At 41.6% G+C, this 15,806-nt stretch overlaps 3 protein-coding genes across 4 annotated transcripts in view; 2 read left to right on the top strand and 1 right to left on the bottom strand.

Moving 5' to 3' along the window:
- Positions 1-1,057: 1,057 nt before the first annotated feature.
- Positions 1,058-5,283, bottom strand: LOC120902972 (SWI/SNF-related matrix-associated actin-dependent regulator of chromatin subfamily A containing DEAD/H box 1 homolog). Its single transcript, XM_040312100.1, has 7 exons — positions 4,772-5,283; positions 2,967-4,420; positions 2,751-2,897; positions 2,468-2,625; positions 2,252-2,399; positions 1,660-2,161; positions 1,058-1,559 (listed from the first exon to the last, which is right to left on the bottom strand). The coding sequence occupies exons 1-7, from the start codon at positions 4,833-4,835 to the stop codon at positions 1,426-1,428; spliced, it is 2,607 nt and encodes an 868-aa protein (XP_040168034.1). The 5' UTR covers positions 4,836-5,283; the 3' UTR covers positions 1,058-1,425.
- Positions 5,284-5,954: 671 nt separating this feature from the next.
- Positions 5,955-12,735, top strand: LOC120902561 (glycoprotein-N-acetylgalactosamine 3-beta-galactosyltransferase 1-like). Its single transcript, XM_040311402.1, has 7 exons — positions 5,955-6,318; positions 7,587-7,882; positions 7,949-8,116; positions 9,246-9,644; positions 9,714-9,852; positions 9,920-10,298; positions 10,379-12,735. The coding sequence occupies exons 3-7, from the start codon at positions 8,098-8,100 to the stop codon at positions 10,682-10,684; spliced, it is 1,242 nt and encodes a 413-aa protein (XP_040167336.1). The 5' UTR covers positions 5,955-6,318; positions 7,587-7,882; positions 7,949-8,097; the 3' UTR covers positions 10,685-12,735.
- A 742-nt stretch (positions 12,736-13,477) lies between these two features.
- Positions 13,478-15,806, top strand: part of LOC120901491 (dual oxidase) — a 32,731-nt gene continuing 30,402 nt past the window's right edge. Inside the window, exon 1 of one of the 2 annotated variants that reach the window (XM_040309475.1) lies at positions 13,478-13,616. The gene's annotated coding sequence lies outside the window, so the exon portion shown is untranslated. The remainder of the gene's footprint in view (positions 13,617-15,806) is intronic. The other variant, XM_040309474.1, reaches the window with a different exon arrangement.

The raw sequence follows: 15,806 nt of genomic DNA, 5'->3' as shown, positions 1-15,806 counted from the left end.
AAACAGCACACAACAGCGCTTCGCATCTTCGTTTCCTATGGGGCGAAGGCTTTTTCCACGCGCTCGCCGTGGAGGTTGAACCACTTCCTGCGATTTGCGAGGTTAGATCGCGTGAGATCAATCTGAGCTTGCCTGTTGTAAAAGGATAGCCAAACGGGCTGGATCGTTTGGATTGTTGGATGTTCTGGGAACGGTTGTGTGTGCTTTTTTCTTTCTTTTTTTGGTTTTTATTGCGCCGATTGTGCAAGGAAGACGAGATAATATATACAGCACGATGCTATAACACGATTTCGGTGTTTGCGGGGTAAAAGGAAAGCGAAAACCGAAAAATCGTAAACATTTCCCATTAATAACTGCCCGGGAGTTTTGTGTTCTGCTTCGCTTTTCTTCCGTCAGTTTTGCGGTTGGTTCTTTTCATCCCAAGATGGTAGATGATTTTGGTGAGAGATGGTAGGTTTATAAAATAAATAATAAAAAAATAAATTAAGTTTCCCAAGCATATCTCGTAAGTAAATAAATGCAGGTCGAGAATAATGTTAGCAGCATCTATTTAAAACCTTTATTCCCTCGTCCACCAGCAGCCGACCAGTTATGCTACACATAACGCGTCCAATAAATCTTCTAGCTAAAGTACTTTATTATAATTAATTACAAGACCTAGATAAGAATATATTTCCGCATTGCTTTTGAAGGTCGTTACTATCATTCATTCTAGACTAAAAACATCCAAATCAACAACTTAAAGCGCCTATGAAAGACTAACGAAGCAGGTCGAAATATTATGATCCGCCCATCATTTCCCTCATCAGTCGAACCAATTAAGCCACCGCAAGGTTATACACTTTGACTGGCATTTGCATTGCCAGCCTATTCAAATAGCATTACCAGTAGGTATGTCTTACCTTGAAATCGAATGATATGTTTACTCACCTCGTAAATAAGATCCGTGGCCCATTTTGTTTCTCAACTCTCGTCGCAACAGCATCAATCAGCCCCGCACCAAACACTGGCCACTGGTCAAAAGGTACACATTGCAATAAAAAAACGTAGAAAGTCATTTCGCCTTTTTCATTTTCTTAACAAATAGTGGACAAATATATTTGCTTCCATTAATCAACTACACATTATGTCTCTGCTTCACAGGGCTCCATCTGCCGTAGCTCGTATAAATATAATAATAATAATAAAAAAAATGTGCAATCTTCAGAAATTAAGTCCATCTAGAACTACCAGCTAGAGCTTCTCACAATAATCTAGCCAAGCAACACGATTTGCTCTCATTCTAAGAGAGATACGTTTAACAATCAGCCCTAGTAGCCGCATGTCGTTCTTGTTTCCCCTTCGCACAGCTCCGGGGGATTTCAGGTAACGCTAACGTAAAACCGATGCCAAGTAAGTATATTTCTTCCGGTTAGCTGCTGGCAATTAAAACTCTTCCTGCATCGGCTTCTTCATGGGAGACTCGTTCTTCAGTATTGTTTCGGCCTTCTTTTCGTCCAAACCGAGCGCCATCGTCAACAAGCCAACCATGCATTTGTGATCATCCATTGGGTTTTTGCCTTTATAAGCGAGATCGAAGCGTCAGAAGAGGAAACGTTGATTAAATGAGGAAATATATTGCAAACACCTTCCACCCTGCCCCTGGTATGCCACACTTACCGTCCTGCTCCGTGACATCCTTCTCCAGCTGCAGCTTCTGCTGTGCAATCATTAGCATGCCTTCCTCGATCGTTCCTTCCGATATCAGCTTATAAATCGTAACGGGTTTCTTTTGACCCATTCGATGGGCCCGATCCTCTGCCTGCTTGTCGTTGTACGGATTGAAGTCAATGTCATGTATGATTACAGTGTCCGCTGCGGTCAAATTAATGCCCAATCCGCCCGCCTTGGTGGACAGCAGAAATATGAAAAGATCTGGATCTTGCGTGTACTGATCGATCAGCTCCTGCCGCTCAGTTACGGCGGTCGAACCGTCTAGCCTCAGGAAACCATGTTTACGAATTTTTAGGTATCGTTCCATAATATCCAGCATCATGGTAAACTGGCTAAAGATCAGTACGCGATGCCCTTCTTCCTTCATCTTCGGCAGCAACTCATCCAACTGTCGGAATTTACCCGAAGAAGTGATCAACTTTTCTGGCAGCTGCAAATCGTACAATGTCTAAAAGGGGCAAAAATGAGTTTTAATTGTATGTTTCTATAGAAAATTGTTTTCCGATACAGTAAGGCACTGGAATGCTTCGCAACTCACCGTATATTTATCTCTCATTTCGTACAGCTTAAAGTCGGACAGGTACGCAATGTCATAGAAAATATCATCCTCTTTGGTGCCTTTATAATCTGGATCAGTTGCCAATTTTCTTGCAATATTGCGTACATCGTCATCAGAATAGTAGTATCTGCGCGTAAAAAGAATCGATGGTGAACATAGCTTTTAAATTTCAAAATACCTCTTTTCAACACTTACCTCAACAGCAGAGGATGGTTGGCAAGCTTCCTTAAATCCATCATGATGGACATTCCGCTAATTTCGGTATAATCCTTTACTTTTCCTGTTGCATTCTGGTATTCGTTGACGATTTCATTATATTTTTCTTGCTGTGAATCGATCATCGAGGTTTTCAGCTGTAATGTTTATACAATTTATGTACAATTAATCACAAGAAAATGAACACAACATCGATGATCGAAAGACAGAAGTAAAAGAAAGGATATAATAAAAGTAAATCTTATTCAAAACAACCACTTACAACAACTTCCTTTTTGGGAGGCAAGAACGCGAGCACATCCTTTTTGAGACGGCGAAGAACAAACGGTTTCATAATTAACTTTGCCCGATCAATTTGATTTTTCTCAAACGAGGACAGTTCCTCCTCCCCTTCTCCTTTGTTTGTTTTCTGAAAGGGGTAAAAATTTACTACGTTAACATAAATTCCAAAGAAAAACATATTTTCCTTCACCCGTACCACTTTGCCCTGGAATAGTGTTTTGATATCCTCCACCTTGCTGCCAATTAGCTTGGGCATCACGAAACATAGCAGCGACATCAGCTCGAGCAAGTTGTTCTGCAGCGGAGTGCCCGTCAACAAAATGCGATACTTTGCATTGATACGTATCAGGTTCTGGTATCGCTGGGAGTGAACGTTCTTCAGCATGTGTGCTTCGTCGAACACCACATAGTCGAACTGCGTTACGCGCCACATTTTTTTCTCCTCGCCAGAGGCACCCATCATGTGATACGTGGTTAGCACGACGTCTACCTCATTGATACCATTCTTGGCCCAATCCACTCGTATCATGCGTCGCTCGGCTTGGCTTCCATAGTACTTCAGTATCACTAGCTCGGGGCACCACTTGACCAGCTCCTGCTCCCAGTTGTCCATCGTGGAAGATGGTACCACTACCAGGTTCGGTCGTTCCTGGTGATTGTTTTCCTTCAACCAGGCGAGGAACGCAATGATCTGGATCGTCTTTCCGAGACCCATCTCGTCCGCCAGGATGGCATTCATTTTGTGCCGATACATGATCGTGAGCCAGTTCAAGCCAACCAGTTGATACTCGGCTAACTTGAATCCATCCGCTATGTTTCTCGGCTGCTCCACCAACGTGCCGCTGCCGGACGCTATTGCCTCTTCAAGCTTTTTGGTGATTTTTTTACATTTGCTCATCATTGCCGCTATGTTTTTACGTCGCGTCAAATACTCCTGCGTGTAGTTCAATATATCCGTTTGAAGCGATCGGTGAGATTTCAGCTTGTCCACCAGATTCGACCAATCCTTGAAAGGGCGCTGTTCTAGCAACAGTTCGATCTTTTTCATTGACAATGTTTTCACACATATCATCTCGTTCAACCCGGCAGTGTTAAGGAATTCGAGTACATTTTTGCGCTCATTTGACAGCTTCCCATGGCTGTAGCTTCCTCCGTGACCATCACTGTCTTCATCGCTGTCGAACACCTGCTCGGCAGGACGGTCCGAGTCTACGTCGCTTTCGTCATCGCTCCTGTTCGGTTCCTGCACACGTCTCTTCTTCGCTTGTTGCTGATTTTTTTCCTTCCCATTAGTCGCCGTTTCGGCGGTCGCCGGCTTTACCGGCGATGGGCTCACGATGATTTTTCGTTTGACGGCAGTCTTTTTCAGTTCTTCTATCGCTTTGTCAACATCCCACTCATTGGATACCAACGAGGATTGTAGCAGCATTGCATCGACCTCCATGCAGGCCTGCCTTACCTTTTGAAGTCGCAGCTCCTTTTCCTTAATCGTAAGTGCTGCTGGTGACTTGGTAGCACCATTCTCTTTTACAGCACCAACAACCGGGATCGGTACTGGTTTAATCGGGGTAGTTGATGCATCACTCTCGCTATCACTATCTCCCATCATCTGAATGCGCTTTCTTCCCGGGATGAGGGAAAGCTTTCCATCTGAAATGAATGAAGCCATATTGTGAGTCATATTTATTCGCAGCAAATATGTAAATAATTTGTAAAAGAGTGCTAATTGGGGTCGGGTATGGCAGGGTAAATGACAGCAAAACATTCGATTAAAACTGCTTTCATTTATCAAAACAAACATAAACATTTTAGCAGGTAAGGTAATATGTTGCGCATTAGCTCCGCAGCGGCATAATACATCCAAAATTGGAGCCGGCAGATTAAACTTAGATGACGCTCTCGGCTGTCGTACTAAGGTGTGTATTCTTCGCCAAAGCATTAACAGATTACAATCGTTTGTTTTACTGCATCAATTATCTGACCATCCCCTGCTTAACATACCTCCAGCTTCATTCCCATCGGCATTCCCGTTCTGTGCAGGCTTTCTGAATCCGCGCAGCGACATGATCTCGGTTGCCGTGGAGATGAACCTGCCTAGAAGCACCCCTTGATTGCAGATGGTAAAAGCTTCCGTTTGTAGATCTCGTGTCGAAAGCACCTTTTTGGATCCCGCCAAACGCGTCTTCTTCCGTACGCACAATAAACACACGCACACACAGGCACAATACACGTAATTTTCAAACCACGAACCCACTAACACAACAAAAACCTAACAAGAGGAAACTACAAATGTCTCAAGCACAGAAAGCCAAAACTTTACAACGATTGCAGTCGTTCTTGCCGGTAACATGCACACATAAAACGTATCTAATCATTCACAGTGTCGTTCTGTACACTTGTGGAACATGAATTTTCTCGAAAAACATTCGATTTTCTTCTCCCTTCGACACAGCACAGTGGAGCACGATCTTGTTTCACAGCTTCATTTAACTTTTTTTTTCTTTTTATTTCGCAAAGCCGACGCTTTTTGACAGCTGATCATGTTTAGTGGTGTGCGTGACGTTATTTCGTGAGCCACAACAAAAATGTGTTGCTAAAAATTTTCATTCAACTTTAAATAATATTGCATGAAAACTGATGCTTCAAATTATTGATAAACTTTTACTTAAGCACACGAAAAATATTTGATTAAAAAAACTACTACAGTAAAATTGCCGTCCAACAATTCAACCATATTTGATTATTTCTCCTTATTCAAGTTTATTCAAGATTAAATGCTTATTCAAGTAATAACCGTAAAACAAATTGTTTCATTCATAGATTTCTAGAAACGGCCGCAAATTGTAAAAATACTTCAATCTCTGTTGATGCTGTGACAAGGGCATACGTTCTCCACTCCTTAACCCTAGGTAACCTAAACACGTGCCTCTGTCAATTACAGTCTGTTCCCGATATACGCAGTTTATGCGTTCCCGAGGAATCCGCGTTATTCGTTTTTCACGTTTTTTCATCTAAATTTAATTACCAAAAATGTAATTTTTACTGCATTGGACAATTCTTAAGCATATTTTACTGATTTGATATACATTTGATCCGTCAAATTTAGAAAACGGCGTATCTCCGAGTCGAGAACCGCATAACCCGGGAACAGACTGTACGCGATTCGCTTGACAGCTGTAGATTGCTTTTGTTGGTGCCTTTTTTGCAATCGAAAGAGTCCAAGCTGTGTTTTGTGTTTTTGCTAGCCGCGGTGTGCGGACTTTTCTCGATAGGGGCGTCCGGAAACAAATTGCCGTAGTTGAGTTGTGAATCTCGCAGAATCTCATTCTAAACAGGGCCCTACCGATGGTTATCTTACGCTGTGTAAAGTGAGGGAGTACACCGCAACATGCAAAGCATACGGCAAATGCATGGGCAACAACATTGCTAGTCACATCGCGATTCGGCTTATCACTTTCCAGCTTCCTGTGTGCATGGACCATTGCTGGCTTGTAGGATTCTTCCGAAAGATGCACGCAACTAACTGAGTTGTTCAGTGCTGCTAGCCGGTGAGTATGGTGAATGAAGTGGTGGCCTTTCTCCAGTCTTTCTTCGTATCCTAGCGTCACTGCCTCAGGGCCTGTGTTTGGGTCTTTCTAATCCCCTAGATTCTCAATTAGCCTTTATTGATCCAAATTGATGATGCTTGAAAGAAGATACAGACGCATCCATATTGTCGTTTCCGGTAGTATTCATTTCATGCGATTTTATCATTTCGGAACACACACTTCTTACAACATTTTGTGATTTCACCTCCCCTATGGAAGGCGTATGTGTAGGGCGAAGAAATGTAAATTTATACAACGCATATTGCATATTCCTCCCTGATTCATTTGAGTAAATAGCACATAGAAACGGCCTGATAAGAGATTCGACAGCAAAACAACGCTTTGTGTTGCAACTACCATTACTTTTATCGCCGAAACATGGGTTTCACATCAAAGCCGTTTCCTCCTAAATTGCGAGCATTATTATTTAATTACTTTTGCAGAAATGTCTTATCGTAGACGCTTGCCCAATGAAGTCTTTTGAAGTGCGTTGAGTGTTTGTATGATTACTGTAATTCAAATAATTGTTGTACGTTAGTCATCCCCAAAAGCCGGTAAGGAATGTATAATTATGCCCGTCCTATACCTACGGGAGAGCCGATTGAGTTTTAGATTGATCTGAGTTTCATATATGTACCATGATACTAATATTTGAACTCATTCGATGGTTTAAGTTGTGTTGTGAGAGTTCTTAGAGTGTTTTTTTCATATTTGGTGGCAAAAACTGCAAAAAAAGAATTTATAAAATAGGAGACGATATTCTATTTTCAGTCCAGTTAGATCAGTCAACCAATGTATTTTTGTAACAATAATTATCTCTTGTTGCATATGTGCTCGTGAACGCTGTAACACACGGAACCGTAACGTTCTGTCCGGTCCATTATTTGTGAACAAAGCTTGACCTGCATAAATTAGCATGTTTGTAATTTGGTTTATTTCAACCCTAAGCAAATACCAGCTCGAGTACGCATCATCAAGAGAACAGAAGAGCTAGTACAAGCAGGAATTATTTAATTTACATATAAACGAGCGTTTGCGATCTGGTGCGCTAGTGCATCTGTAACTAGTATTTTTTGGTTGTTCGCGGTGTCGTTGATCTACGCTTGCATTCATTTTGTAGTGTAGTTTCACCATGAGGGCAGTACTTTTTTTTGTTTTGTGGACGCAAACGATACTGGTTGTTTTAACACCGATCGATATTTAATCTGTCGCTTATATCTCATTTCCAGGAGTGCTGGCTAACATCCATACTATCACGATTACTGTCGGACGGAAACAAATTTGCCGGAAGTCTACGAGCAAATAGTGAAATAAACGGGTAAAATAGCGACAAATCGGTGGTGTTTGCAAATGATAATGACCAGTAGGCCGAGCGAGCTCATTTAGATTTTCATCAACCAATACACATGCGAACAATACGCTATCGGATCGCCGACCGACCTTCGTTGTTGTGCTTTAATGTTGTGCTAAATATCGGAGCCGTATGACCGTTCTATAAAAGCATCAAAAACGAATCATCACAGTGGTAAATGTGTAACCTAAGGAATACTCGTTTGATATTATAATGAAATTAAGCTACACTCATTGGCAGTAACAGCTGTGCTGAATAGTTATATCCAAAGTTACGGCAAATGGTTATGGTCATAAGAATCTCAATCCATACTAGTGCACTGATAAAAACGTAACATAGCACCCTGATACCATTGGATACCATTGGAACAGAAAACATCATTCAACGCAATGAAAATTCCTGATTTGGGTATGTATCTTATTTTTATACATATTGTAGGATAGAGTACATTTATCACAGGCCCGTCTATTGTTCATATATAGATAGTCGTAAAACAAAAAGACGACAGCTACAATTTGCTTTAAAAAACTACATAGTTTTCTAAGATAAAGGTATAGAACACTACAACACAGTCCAAACATTACATTGTAAGCTGCTATTAAATAGTTTGTTATTGAAAACAATAATGTTCATTTTCTTTCACGCCTAAAGCTCCTATATTTAATTATACTCATTTTTAACTGTTCATCTTCTAGACTTAAATATATTTTGTGTTTTACTATCTAGAATTACTAATGGAATGATCGTTAGTCGAAAGACTAGTCTGTGCGTGGATGAAAGTTTTTGAAAAATTAAAAAATAAGAGCAGGAGAGTGATTCATTAAAATTGATGATATCTTTAGACTCATTTTTGTCGTGTTATGGTCTTTATTGATCATGCAGCACGTCTCGATCGTGTTTTGCCGTATAAATGAATTGAATGAATGAAAAAAAAAACACACAATCCCCTCACCAAAGACAAAACAAACAAAATGTTATGTTTCGTCACGTTCTTGGCTACACTTTCGTTGATAGATTTCGATCCAAACCAGTGGTTATCACGTGGCAACATTCTACTCGCCACTGCGCCGTCAGGTCATGGTGGTATTTGAAGCTTTAGAAATGTGCCCCAATAAAATCTGGCATTTTTTTTTTCATATTGTGTCAAGCCACATGGCTCTCATAAGTTTATGCGTCGTTGACAGAACGAACGGCAGAATGTTTTGTAAACCTTAGCTGCTACCTTCAAACGAACATTGCCTCATATATTTGCAAGAGCGTGTGTTTACGTTGGTGGGGTAAAACATTCTTAACAAACAATGGAACGAAAAGCACATTATGCATAGCAGTTACACAGCTGTTTCCCAAAAAGTGGTTTGTGCTTGAGCTCTGTGCTTCTTCGTTTGAAACCACTCAAACTCAATCTCCGTGCTAAGTTAGTCAATCTTGAAATGCAGATGAACGTGCCTCTCTTGGGTTAGAAACATTAAAAAATAAAAATAAATAAAACAGGTAACAATAAGATACATATGTAACATTCAACTCTGTTGTATTTCAGGTCCACGAAATGGCAGTCATCCTCGAACATTCATTACGTTACTGTTTGGCACTGTACTGGGCTTTATGTTTGCCACCTTTATATCATCTACAACTTTACGCCAACCATGGATGCCCGAGAGTTATCGTCAGCGCGAGCCACCGTCGATCGTAAGTGACCCGCACACCGGGAACGAATTGCGTGGAGCCTCCGGCCCTGAGCAGGATGTTGGACAGCATGCAGCCCACGAAGAAGCGCACGCGCACGAAAATGCATCCATTGCGCAACAGTTGCATCGGGAAGTGCGCGTCCTGTGTTGGGTGATGACCAATCCGAGCAATCACAAATCGAAAGCGTTACACGTGAAACGCACGTGGGCTGGTCGGTGTAACAAAGTACTTTTCATGAGTTCCGTAGAAGGTATGGGTTTTTTTGCGATGGAATCGTATTGTTCAAATATTTACTAATTCTGTTTCACACTTTCCACAGATCCCCTCATAGACTCCGTCGCGTTGCCTGTGAGCGAAGGTCGCAATAATCTGTGGGCGAAAACGAAAGAAGCTTTCAAGTATATTTATCAGAACCATCTGGACGACGCTGATTGGTTCATGAAGGCAGACGATGACACGTAAGGCATATTTCGAGATAGACAACAACTGCGATTACTAACACTAACACGTTGGTTTCATTTCCAGGTACGTGGTCGTGGAAAATTTGCGTTACATGCTTTACTCGTACTCGCCGTCTCACCCGATCTATTTTGGGTGCCGCTTTAAACCGTTCGTAAAGCAAGGTTACATGTCCGGTGGAGCGGGATATGTGCTAAGCAAGGAGGCGGTGAAACGCTTTGTCGAAGATGCCATTCCCAGCCCCTTGTGTCGGCAAGATAGTGACGGTGCGGAGGACGTGGAGTTGGGAAAATGCATGGAAGCAGTGAAAGTGTTGGCCGGTGATTCAAGGGATACGGTCGGACGGGGAAGATTTTTCCCATTTGTACCTGAGCACCATCTTATCCCAAATCACGTGGACAAAGACTTTTGGTATTTAAAATACACATACTACAAGCCGGATGAGGTATGCAACAACAACAAAAAACGCAATATCGTGCAGCGAACCGGTCGCTAATATTGTTTACTGATTTCGCTTTCCTCCAGGGTCTCGAATGCTGTTCGGATAATGCAATCTCTTTCCACTACGTGTCCCCGAATCAAATGTACGTGCTAGACTATTTGATCTATCATCTGCGACCGTACGGCATCGTTGCACACTCGCAGCCTTTACCAAAGAAGCTCAGTTTAGGTGATATTGTAAGAGTGGACGATCTGGGGAAAACCACCCCCAAACCGTCAGCCCAGCAACATCGACGGTACAAAGTCAGCAGTAACCGTGGCAAAGCCGGAAATGAAATGCAGGAGGAAGTTACATTTAGTGATATGAAAGCTAAAGAACCAAATACCTAGTAAGATTTAGGTGTAGTGCGTAATACCAAATTCTATCACAGCGTGGGTCGAGAGCAAAGTAGAGCGAACTTGCGCCTCGAGTGTACAATGGAATGTTTGGAGATAGTTTGCTGTTAGCAAATGAATGAACGTGGTGTGTGAATGGTTTTGCAGGGTGCTTGCTATGAATGAGTGAGTAGATGGGGGATGCAATTTCGCTTGAAAAGAATGTCATTTAGTGTTAAGAATGTTCTCATGTAAAACAAATAATTACTCTAACGTAAAAAGAAAAACAAAATCCTATACATAACAGGAAAGTACGAACCACAAACAGAAGGGCTGAATTTCTTTCATTAATGATATATACTTTTATTGCAGCAAAAAAAGGTAAATCTGCTCCTTATACCAAACATTATCAGACTGCTGCGGTTTAGATAAGCTATACTATTATAGGAAATGCTTGCGAGTGTTCAAAATGCTAGTTTATATCTTCAAGACTATGTGTTGTTTTATTCCTCTAGCCCTTTAATTTTATTTTTTTAATTAGGGATTTGTTTACCTTTCAATACCTTTAAACTATTGGCAGAATCGTTTGCATCGCGGAATGCTCTTTTAATCGCTTTGTTTCTATAGCGTTCAACGTTTCTTATACCAATCCCTTGAATATGATTTTTGATAATTCATTCGGATATATCGTAATCTGAATATTTGAATTATATGATTGTTTCTTTTTTATCGTTTACTTTCTACAAAATTTGGACTGTTAGACATCGCAGCAAATACCGGTGTTTCGAAATACGAATGATTGAATCCTAATATGGTATGTGTTCACTACGAACTTGGTGTTTTTTTTTTTTATTGAAGTGCTTTTTAACTAGACGTTTGGTAACCGGAATGTATCTTTGTTATAAATCATTTAAACGTCAAATGTTAACCATCAGGAAACGAACAAAAGGGTATATTAATGCGAAAAGAGAAAGCATATGAAGGAGATGCCACTTTACGCAAATGCAGATGTAAAAATTTTATTTTGAAATGGTCAAAATTGGCATAATCGATAGCAGTTATCAATTAAAATATATTTAATACTTACAATTCCACAACAGATGGCAATGAAAACAGTACATGCACAGTGTTTTCTCTCTTTTTTATGCGCCTGTCAGTTGATACACCTTAGCGGACATATACTGTATTAGTTTTATATTGTGCTGTCATTATCGAAACTAATTTCGTTTACTGTGAGATAGCTTTGAGACATTCATATAAAAAACCCAGAAAAGTCGTTTATTCTTAAATGGCTTTAATGCGTTCTTAGGTCTTCATGGCCCCATCATTATGTCTTGTTTGTACGACAACAACAACAAGGCATACGACATCTCGAGAAGGCTCATGGCATCTCTTATACTCGAAAAGATTACCCAGCTTTATATGATTAAATGAAGAACAGTAAGAAACGTTTCTGTAAAATTTAAATTTTCCCAATTCTGTGTGTTGAAAAGAGAATGTTTTTATTGATATGTATATCAAATTCAAATTCTTTATTACAAGGTTTAACTAAGATGGACTGACAGTTGAATCAGAATGATATGAAGTAATGTTTTGAGCTTTTGAGTTGACTGTTTAAAAAAAAACATTTAACTGGTTTCGATAAGTGTGCTGTTATAGAGCGCATGAATTTCCGTTCCCTTAAACACCTATGTGTAAGCTTTATTTTAAAAAATCCCACGCTATGTTGTGGAAAAATGTGTTCTTTGTATTTTCCTTCGTTTGTTGCATCAAACACGCAAAAAAACAAGAATATTAACAAGTTGCCATCACATTCAGGAATATTAGTAGTTGATTTAAGTTGCAGTAGCCCTTAAGCTATATAAATTGAGACGTGAATAGCAATTGTAATATCAACAGTTTAAAGTTATTGTAAGAATCGCAGAAACGGCCAGGATGAGGTTTTGTCGCAGGGCTAATACATCCAAGAAAACTATAAAATACTCTATAAGATCGAACAAAGTCGAGCTGTAAGCATTTACACATAGCAAAGCATATGAAAAATAAATCTTTACTAAAGTAAAAAATTGACTACTAAAGCATAGATAAAGATGTGCTTATGAGTAAGCGCTAACAACCGTCAAGCTGTCTGGCGGATGCTGCCGGGCTATATAAACACCGTGAGCAGGAGCAGTGTGTTGAACAGTAGTTTGCTTGTCTAACTACAACTGCTTAGTGCAAACTCAACAATGCTTATGCGGCACAGCCACTGCCCAAAGGCGTACAATTAAGTGACAAACTAATGCACACCGTATAAGTAACTATTGAGCTTTAGGTTGCACCTCATTAACCGATTGCCTTGTAGCAGTGGCCGAAAGGCAAGAAATAGGTAATGTTTAATTTGAAAACATAATCGATAATGATCAATTTCTTAATGCTTATATGCTAATATACTAAGATGTAGCTAAATATGCATCGATTTAGTTGGAAGAAACTCATCGATCGTTGCATGGGAGTTCTCTCTCTCTCTCTCTCTCTCTCTCTCTCTCTCTCTCTCTCTCTCTCTCTCTCTCTTTCGACGAAATGAGATACCTTTACCGGCTAAAGTATTTTTTATGTTTCTATTTCTTGACTATCTGGCTAATCCGCTGGAATTCATACGTGTATGTGTGAGTGCAGTAAGAGACTTAGCGAACCTCCTAAGTACTCGCGCGTTTCGCGAAAGCGAGTCTCACGCACTTCATTCTCTCCGTCTCTCCGTGGGTGAACGCGATCGTTGAGTTGAGCGCGCGATGCGAAAACCAGCCCCTAAAACCAGCGAGATCACCAACGCTACACCGAAGTCTTCGTTTACATCTCGGTCCGTTCGGTTGTGCTTTCGCTTTTCTTAGACTTTCTGGCCGCGAAACTCGACAAAAGCGTGCGTCCCGCACACCCGCCCTCCTTTCGTCTGTACGTGCTTGTATTGGTGGGTCTCTCGGCTGGGACGGATTTGGGGTGTTTTTGTCGTCGTATACTCGTTTTCGTGGTTTCGTTCAGCTTTGCATCGATCGAACGTGCAGCGACCGGGGCCTAAGTGGCTGTGTCGAGACGAGGTTTTAGGGGTGGTTTTCGGGTGATTACCAGCGTATGACTGTGACTGTCTTGTCATAGTGGCCTCTCCAGCTCCATTCCTTTGCATCCTTACCCTCCGCGCCCGGGAGGAGACGCATGCAGCGGACATCTCCAACCCTTAAGTGTGTATATATAAGTGTATGTGTGAGTGTGCAGTGGTGTGTATTGTGTAGAAGAGTGCCATTTATTTGCCTTGTGCTCGTTTCTTATGTTTTTTGTTATTTTCCCGTTACCCATCGTTCAGCCCCCGGGGGCACAATTTCAAGTGCTTGGTTGCGGGCTCGAATCGATTTCCGCGACTGAAATTAAAAGACAAACGGTTCGAGTTTACAGTTCCTCATTTTTAACGAACCAATTCGAGACGATGTTTTGAATGTCAAGTCAAAAAAAAATCTCATAAGTAATCACCATTTTGCATTGCTTTTGGTAGGTGAGGATGTTGGTTTTGTATCATACTCTGTCTCGTTTTCTGCCCGTATATAGTGATAGTCGGTCGTAAGATCTTGTTTGGACTGTGCACCACCATTGGAAGCTTTCGAAAGTTACTCGTTTCGTGATCGGATTCGAAATTCATTTTTTTTTTCTTTTTGTCTCTATTGCTTTGTGATTGCACTCTATAACGATACAAGAAACAGATAATAATATTAAAATTGCAAAACGTAGTCTTAGAAGTTGTGCGTATTGCTGAGGCATGAAAACCCCCATCCTAAGTTGAATCGTTTGCAAGAGTCAAGATAGTCAGCCTAAATCGGGAGCGAACGAATGAAGGAGAGAGAGAGGGAGACAAAACATGTTCATATATCGTATGCGTGTGGCATAGCTTACTATGCTACTGGCACTGAAAAGTGAAAACATTCCCGCACCGCGTTACTAACACCAAAGCAGCCAAGTAGCACCAGTCCATGCACACTGAACGCTTTTCCCTGTTTGGCTGTGCGCGTTAGGGGTGGTTAGGGTTTGTAGCCGTACCCGGCGTTCAAGTCGTTTGTTTCGTCGCGATGACGACGAGGGTGCCGCTGTGCTGGTGGCACACTTTAGCTTGATTAAGCAGACGCGAGCTGATCGTACATGCGCACACCGATAATGGAAGTTAATGAAAACTCATCACCAACAACACCGCTTAACCGCCCTCCCCGACACCTCGGGCATTGAGGTTGAGAACGTGGCTGTGGAGGTCGTCCGTTTGTGGTTAAAGAATTTCCTCCACCTTCATGCACCGCTTCGCATCTTTCGTGGAGATCGTCACCTAGCACAACACCGTGCGACACCACCAAGGCACAAAGAAGCCGAGTTACATAATGGGCAATACGACCGGAGATAAAGCGCAACGCAATGTGAGTATATGTATGTATGTGCAATAATTAACGAACGAAGCCACCCGGGCAGTTGGCTGCTGGCTTCTTCCATAGTGTAGCGATTCTGGCGGATTCCATTGCCCTCATGTTTCCTCTCGTTGCGTAGTGATGCCTTTGCCAAGCTCACACACACACTTGCACACCGCTGTTGGATTTTCCTTCCACTTTTCATCTTTAGGTCGCTCAATGAACACGCGACTGACCGAGTGCCGGTGTGTGCGACGCCAAGAAACGGAAAAAAGCTCGCAAAACGATGAACCACGGAGGTTTAATCCCCTCAAACGTTACCTTCTTCGCCTTGGGTCGCCGCTACCTTCGGAATGATGATGAAACAATGATGAATTGCAAAAGCCTGCTGTGGTGCGGTCGATTGTTGCCTGTGCGTCTGGTCTGGTGCGCCCGATGGCAGCAGCATACCGAAGATCAAGTCCCTTGCCGTACAGCACGGTAACATTTGCTGCCCTTGCATACCGTCTCTCTTGCTCGCTCGCCGAAGCTGGTACGAAGATCTTTTTGCAGCGAGAGTTTTCCTCCACCGTTGCTGTTTGTTAACGTTGGGATGGATGAAGGAAAGCATACAAAATGCATCAGAAAAATGAAACTGAAAGTGATGTTGCACTCAGCTGGAGCTCATTTCTTGTGAGCTTTAGCGGTGCTCTCGATCTGTGAGCTAAGAAAATGCCAAATGA

Source organism: Anopheles arabiensis, chromosome 3 (assembly GCF_016920715.1).
Source record: "Anopheles arabiensis isolate DONGOLA chromosome 3, AaraD3, whole genome shotgun sequence".
Lineage (NCBI taxonomy): Eukaryota > Metazoa > Arthropoda > Insecta > Diptera > Culicidae > Anopheles > Anopheles arabiensis.
This window is presented reverse-complemented; position numbering and strand designations above follow the sequence as displayed.

Bases quoted from the DNA above. Each gene is read 5' to 3' on its own strand.
- LOC120902972 (XM_040312100.1), bottom strand. From the start codon at position 4,835: ATGTCGCTGCGCGGATTCAGAAAGCCTGCACAGAACGGGAATGCCGAT. The intron at 4,421-4,771 runs GTATGTTAAGCA...CATTCATTTCAG, and splicing joins CGATGGGAATGAAGCTGGAG to ATGGAAAGCTTTCCCTCATC. The intron at 2,626-2,750 runs GTAAGTGGTTGT...TAAACATTACAG, and splicing joins CTCCCAAAAAGGAAGTTGTT to CTGAAAACCTCGATGATCGA.
- LOC120902561 (XM_040311402.1), top strand. The intron at 9,853-9,919 runs GTAAGGCATATT...TTTCATTTCCAG, and splicing joins ATGAAGGCAGACGATGACAC to GTACGTGGTCGTGGAAAATT. The intron at 10,299-10,378 runs GTATGCAACAAC...GCTTTCCTCCAG, and splicing joins CATACTACAAGCCGGATGAG to GGTCTCGAATGCTGTTCGGA.